The sequence below is a fragment of the Fulmarus glacialis genome, unplaced genomic scaffold (genome assembly GCF_000690835.1).
Source record: "Fulmarus glacialis isolate BGI_N327 unplaced genomic scaffold, ASM69083v1 Scaffold48036, whole genome shotgun sequence".
Lineage (NCBI taxonomy): Eukaryota > Metazoa > Chordata > Aves > Procellariiformes > Procellariidae > Fulmarus > Fulmarus glacialis.
In genome coordinates, this window is record NW_009219670.1 from 1 (window position 1) to 7,052 (window position 7,052).

The following is a 7,052-nucleotide window of genomic DNA, read 5'->3' on the forward strand; positions in this document are numbered from 1 at the left end:
CAGGGAGCTGCGTGGGGCCACCAGGTCTTACTCTGCTCAAAAGAGTCACTTCTGTCAATTTCACTGTTTTTAAAAGTAGTTCAAAACTCTGGGAGTCCTTCTGGCTGATGTGATTTGGTACCTGGTCAGGGGATTAGTTATCACTTACATTAGCACGCGTTTTTAAGTTTCTTTCGAATATATGCATATTTACTATCAGAAAATGGTAAAAAAAGCAATGTTCCCTATTCTCTATCTAAGATTGCTCTAGAATACGTTTTTTCCCATTAACATAGGTCTGCATTTACAATCTTTTAACAATTTGCTAATAGTATATTGCTAATTTGCATGTATCAGCCAGCTAACGTTTCTTTATGTTTTCTTTATACTTTCTTTGCAAGTTTCCCCTCCCATTCCCAAGTCATTGTTGCAATTCTTCCTGAACGATTCCATTTGCTTTTCACAATCTCTTAGTGTTCTGTGTGGGCACATTAATGAGAATCATTTAACAACTATAATATCAGCTACTGCTCTCACAGCAGATGCTCTGCATGGTCCTTTTAAGTGCTAAGAGCAGGGTAGTCTTGAACCAGTAAAATAAAAATGGGAAACAAAAAAAAAAATCTGTGCATACCGAGTTTGTGAAAAGAAGGGATAAATACCCAGCTAGGTAGAAGCATAGCACTACAAGTACTAAGTTACAACACAATCTAACTCCCTTTAGGTCTGGAGTCTCGTTTTAAGAACAAATCAAGCTACATGCGATACAGTTGCGAAAGCAGAATACGAAGCTACATGAAAGAGGTAAAAGTTTCTGTTGAAGTGACTTATTTTGAAGGTGCTAGTAAAAGTAATTTTGTGACCACATATATGTAAAACACTTTGACAGTGCAACATACTAATTGTAAAGAGCCTCAGCCTGCTACAGGCACCAAATGACTGGGGTTTTTTCCCCCCCCTCTAGGTTAGTAGTTTTATTTCAAATGTTCATCCTACAGCAAGAGATGCATATAGAAGGATAATTGACCTGATGTCAGATAAACTGAAATCTGTGAAATACAATGGATGCTACTTTGACAGAAGAGAGGAGGAGGCAGTCCGCCTGTGCACTACGGAGGGATGGTTCTCCTGTCAGGTAAGTTCAACCCTTTCTAAAGCAGAGAGTCTTGGTTCCAGCAAGCAGTGGCATGACTTGCAATGACATTAGAGGAAGGAAGCAGTTACTTGGATGCTTGCATAGTGCAGTATCAAGTTTGGCAGGGTGATGTTGTCATAGCGAGCGTGATTTATCTTTGTTTAGTTACAGCAAGTGGAAGGACGGCACTGGGGTGAGGAGCAGTACGCCTTTCATTGTAGCCGACTTGTTTTACAGGGACCTTTTGACAGAGATGACTGCCTATGTAAGCATTCTATCAACCCCTACAGTAACAGGGAAAGCAGAATCCTCTTCAGTACATGGAATCTCGATCACATGTATGTACAACGTATTAATCCAAACTTACCTGTTTCATGCCCTTCATCTTAGGCAGGAAAGGTGTAGCCATTGAGTCTCCACCTCATCCTTCCCTGCACTGTGCAGTTAGCTCCACTATGAATAGTGCATTATGGTAAAAGATGTTTGGATGCTGCAGCTGTTTCTGGTAACATAAAACCCTGAAAACAGGTTATAATGCCGTCTCATTAGCTGCTTTGCTTCTGTTCAGATTTTCTCTGTATGGAGACATACCCCTCCTCACCACGTTATCCTTTGTGAAGATTGCTCTCTGGCAAAAACCCTCAGACCCATTTTCAGGCATTGTGCACTTGTGAAGCAAACGCGATTTGCTAACTAATTTCCGTGGGGGGGGCGGAAATCATAAACCTAGTTCTGGTGAAAGAATTCAAATTCCGCCTGGCTCTAAAAGGAAGATGGGGACTCGATTATTGTGAAAAAACTTTTGATGGCAATATTGTTTTCTCTTTTGTGTACTGAAGAATAGAGAAGAAACGTGCTGTTGTCCCAGAACTGGCAGAAGCTGTCAAAACACGAGATGGAAGAGAAGTGAACTGGGAATACTTCTATCAGCTGCTGTTTACCGTGGATAACTTAAAACTTGTACATATTGCTTGCCATAAGAAAACCAATCACAATCTCAGCTGTGACAAAACTAAAATTTACAGAAAAAGGAAGCAAAACCACAAGATTTCATAGTGCTATCTCTGGAAGTGACTTCTGCTTTTTTCAAAATCATGTCACGTCGTATCATTTTTAAATAGCTCTAGTTTCTCAAACAAAAACTTATTTAAGAGTCCCTGGCAAAAGAGACTTGCTAAGTAATCCAACTGCAATCTCACAAAGCATACATTCATATCATGCCTAATTCTACTCTCCCGCCTTCTCACTTACTAGAAGCCTTCCTTAGATCACACTGTGTTAAATGCGATAAAATACAGCTGTGAGTTGGAGTACAAAAATGAGGCCAGAGGCTGACACTGATTATGCCCTACAATCTCTTTCTTGCCATGACAAATGTAGGCCCAAAACTCACAGTACACAGAAATGAAGCTTAGACAAAACATTTCTTAAAAACTAACCTGAGGGGACTTACAGATTTGTATTTCTCTCAACATTAAGCCAAACAAAGAATACTTTAGGATAATTATTTTGCTCTGTGCCTTTTCCAGGTAGACAACCACTGTATTTCAGGTATGCCAAAGGGTGATTCAGTGACAGAGCTGCTGGCTCTTCTGTACCAAAACACCTGCACTCATCCACAACCACTCCATTTGCTGCTGCTTTAGACACACGTCTCCTAGAGGGAAGAGCAAGGCCATGGCTTTTACCACCTTTGTTCTTTGTCAGCTTTCCCATTGATTTCCCTCTCCTTTCAAACAGTTTCTGCCTCTTTAGCTTGAGTTTGCTTGAAGCGATACAAGCAATGTTACTGTATAATAATCATGTTTACCTGCTGCTTTAGAGAATATTGCTTTCGTAAAACACTTCCTACCTCAGGTAACAAAATACAAATAGATCGGGTTTTACTTTTTTTTTTTTTTTAAATATCAGCTGATAGTAACTGAACTTTTAGGGACCGTCAGTGTAAACAACATGAATTTTTTTTAAATAAAAATTTACCACCATCTTTCCGTGTGTGTATGTGGAGGCAGAGGTGCACAAGTGGTTAATCAGGTGTAATACAGCAAGGCCAATACAGACTAGAAAGACTGAGTGCAGGGAAACGTTTATGATTGGAGCACTAGCTACTCTCTGCTATGTAAATAACATCATTCATCTCTGGGGAAGAGCTCTGTTTTCCCCCATGTTATTGGTCCTCTTTCCTACCTGGGCAAATCCAGCTAGTCCACACTGAATTGTTTTAAGACAGTATTGCTGTGTCAGCCATAACTTACTAGGTCTTGGAAATGCGAGAGCTTTGCTACAGAGAGTATTGATTTCCTTTAAACAACAAACTCAATCGCCCTCCCAAACATTTCAATATGAAAAGTAAGTAGGTGCATTTTAAATACAGGATTTCTAATACCAATGCATTGAATTGATCCTTCCAGATTGCCTTACTGAATATATGTCATCGGTAACTAAGATGAAAATGCCCACTACACTGTTTTGACATTGGGGAAGGCATCACAGCTAAGATTCTGATGACAAACACAATGTCATCTGTATGGCACACTTCTTACAAACTGAAAATCACTATTTTACACACTGCTGAAACTAAAATAAATGACTGTGCGTGAAGACATATTTGCTAGAAAGAGATGGTAGCAAATATGGCATTTAAGGAAAGCTGGGAGAGCTACTTCAAGATGGAGTTGTGCTCAAAACCATGAATATGCTATTAAGAAATTAGATATTTCTGTGTTACAGAATTAGAGTGAAAAGGAGCCAAGAAATATCGTTGACAGAAACAATGCATCAGCTGGAGTGGAAATGTGAATAAATTAACGTCATGCGTATGCAATTTGTTTGGCTTACAACTTTTGAATGTTTAACAGGCTATAGCTGTAGAAATTAATATTTATTTAAACCATCTGCTGATTCTCTATATTTTTAGAAATGTAGAAGAAACTATTTATAACAATAAAGATCTGGAAGCTTATTGCATAATCGCACTTTCAAAGAAGTATTGTCATAAACACTGGGTGAGTTAACAGTTCTCAAAATCATCTGAGGTTACTCATTATTTTCTAAAAATGCAGGCCAAAATAACAAATTTGGTGGACTGACCCATATCCTCAGCAATCAATACTCATTCATCCATCAAGTCTGACACTGAGAGATTTTATTCCTGCTTTATCACCACCAGTATATTTGTTTACAAAATTCCTATTCATAACCCTTGGAAGTTAATTGAAAATACTGCACGAGCTGCATTACACAACTATTAAAAAAGGCAATGCTTTTGGCTGGTCTGGTGGAAGAGGGAAGCAGTCAGCTTCACGTGTGGTTATTCAGAGAACTGACGTGCAATAAAAACGTACTTAACTTCCAGAGATTAACACCACGGAACTCACATTGACATCAATGCATTTAGTTTTGCCAGCAGAACTGCATTTTAGAGGTTTAATTGGTTCTGGTTTAGATGCAACACAGTGCAACACAACTTACACAACAGAGGCCGGTGTCCCTCTTTGTACTGGGTAGTCAACTGGCTGCGTTACTGACTGGATGCCACAGTAGCAGACATCACAGAAAAAGGACTTTGTTCTAACATGCTTTTCTGGCTATATTTAAAGAAGGAGTGAGACCAAATGTTCACCCTAGATACGGGCTCAAATTTATAAAAAAGCAGTAAGAACTTCTATTTTCCCTGTTTTTTTCCTAAATATTAGTGGTAAAATGATAAATTACAATTTATTTCCAAATCACTGAAAATTCAGTCAATCTTTGCCCCAGATAACCGTGAGAGAATACTGTATCTGCCAATTCCAGAAAAACAAACTCTACCAGTTCTTCTCGCTCTGAGAGAAGGCAAACGCAGACACCTTATGTTAGTGACACAGCCAACCATCACTATGTGGTTGCAAAGAAAAAGAAAAAAGGTTTCATTTGTTTACAGTTTGTTGTTAGACAACATCCTCTTCCTCCTCATCTTCCTTTGCAATGAAATGTAGCTTTCTGAATTCTCGCCTGCTCATTGTTGTGCTTGGGAGTGCAACTGCTGGGAGATCCTTTAAGAAAAAGATAAAATCATTAAGGAAAGTCTGTTGCGGCAAATGGCAGACCTCCTACCTCTCCCAAAGTTCACATACTTCCACATCTGATACATGAGGCACCAACACACACTTCCTCACTTGCAAGCAGTGGCATAAACCCATAGCTAAAACAGAGGAGCTTTCAGGGGAGCTTGCCTGAACCAGTCACGGGCTCATGGTCAAAGTGAGGGCTGGCATTCCTTCTGCAGGCTTGAGAAGGATTCAAAGAGGGTGAAGCGCTCCACAAACAAATCCTCACTACTTCTGCTAAATACCAGCCATGACCCCTGCTAAATACCAGTCCTCATGAAATACCTGAAAGAAGAAGGCATCACTTGGCCAAAGTTATACAATGTTAAAGGCAGACCTGGGATTTGAATTTAAAACTCTGGCCCTTGATCCGAAAGCAGAGGTCGCCAGAAATCAGCTTCCATTCCAAAGAATTACAATAGTCGCAATTAAGAACCAATGACCAGTAACTTTTGACAGAGTAACACTGTCTTTATGAGTAAAAATATCTTATGGAATTGGAATAATAAAATCTAAACAAGAAAGATTTCACATCTGAAATTAAGATGCCTTGGCAATTAATTTCATCTCTGAGACAAATAATTCTATTTAGGGGACAGGGATATGACTCCAGATGTCTACCAACACTGGCCTACAATTTTGAGGCTAGCCTAATTTCGTTTGAAGATGCAAGACTGAAGTGGAACAGAACTGAATCTGTAAAGTGAAGAGACTGTCATCATCTTACCTGTATAAACTCGACATCCCCAAAGAACCGGTCCACTGGCATTGGCTGGTTGCTGTCTTCATCCAAGAAAGCACTACTGTCTAGTTGTATCGGCTTCTTCGGGAGATCTCCATCCTCCAAGCTAGACCCATCTGAAAGTACACTCCCACAGCTGCTCTCCTCTTCACTGCAGGCATGATTGTGCAGATTTTCAGCACTGTCCATTTTTGATGGAGCACTGCTTGATTTCACTGCACGTGGCTTGAGAGAAACATTATGTTCCTTTTCCTGTTTGTCTTCATTTGTCTCTGGAACGTTTTCACCTTCTTTCTGTTGAATTATATTACAGTCTCCTGGATCTTCTGAACATTGATTCCCCTCAGATGTTTTAGATGTTTCCCCCGATGCAGCAAGGTTTTCAATTCCACATGTAAATCCTTCTAATTCTGATTTTACTAGACTGTTTTTTTCACATTTTAGCCTTTTTAAGGGTCTGTCAGCTGCTTTGCGTGAAGAATACTGTTAGGAAAAAAATAAGATCCTAAAGCTTACTTGAAATAAAGAAAAATAAAATCACCGTATCTCTTTAGTTGCAAGGCTGCATGTGGAACCGAAGGGCTCCATCAAGCGAGCGGCACCTTGATCCAAAGCTACATCGCTAAGAAAAATAATTAGTAGAAAGTGCACATGAAAAGAATTGGAGCAGACAGCTTACACTAAACCACAGTGTACAGTCCATCACCAGTGGAAAGCTACTTCTCAAAGCATAAACTAGCACCGTACATGCCTAATCACGATTTTCATATTTTCTTAGGGATGCCGTAGATGGCAATTTATGTAGCAGAATGGACTATTGCCTCGCATGGCAAAGCGTCCCGCCACTTGCCAGTGGCACAGCACACCGGCTAACAGCCTACCACCGGCCTTTAGACAGTAACGAATCCGAAAGCTGGCCCTGCAGCACACAAATATGCCCCTGCACTGTATTTTTGCACACAGGCATCTAATGAAGTGGCGGGAAGGTAGCAACGGCAAAGAATTTACTTAAATTCTCCAGGTAATTCCCTCATGGCGATGCTCAGTTTGTAGCTGTTAATAATTAGCTGCACCCCCCACACTGTTACTGCCCACCCCCGCGGCACTC

The 7,052-nt window shown here is 40.1% G+C and overlaps 2 protein-coding genes across 2 annotated transcripts; one reads left to right on the forward strand and one right to left on the reverse strand.

Annotated features, from left to right (window-relative positions):
* Positions 1-703: 703 nt before the first annotated feature.
* DFFB (DNA fragmentation factor, 40kDa, beta polypeptide (caspase-activated DNase)) lies at positions 704-2,170 on the forward strand (the record flags this gene model as incomplete). The annotated part of the gene is made up of 4 exons (XM_009580452.1): positions 704-783; positions 944-1,114; positions 1,352-1,452; positions 1,954-2,170. Coding segments are annotated over 4 exons (569 nt in total), but the record flags the coding sequence as incomplete, so codon positions are not given.
* A 2,873-nt stretch (positions 2,171-5,043) lies between these two features.
* LOC104069464 (chromosome unknown open reading frame, human C1orf174) lies at positions 5,044-6,427 on the reverse strand (the record flags this gene model as incomplete). Its single annotated transcript, XM_009580453.1, has 2 exons — positions 5,044-5,148; positions 5,930-6,427. Coding segments are annotated over 2 exons (603 nt in total), but the record flags the coding sequence as incomplete, so codon positions are not given.
* Positions 6,428-7,052: the final 625 nt, after the last annotated feature.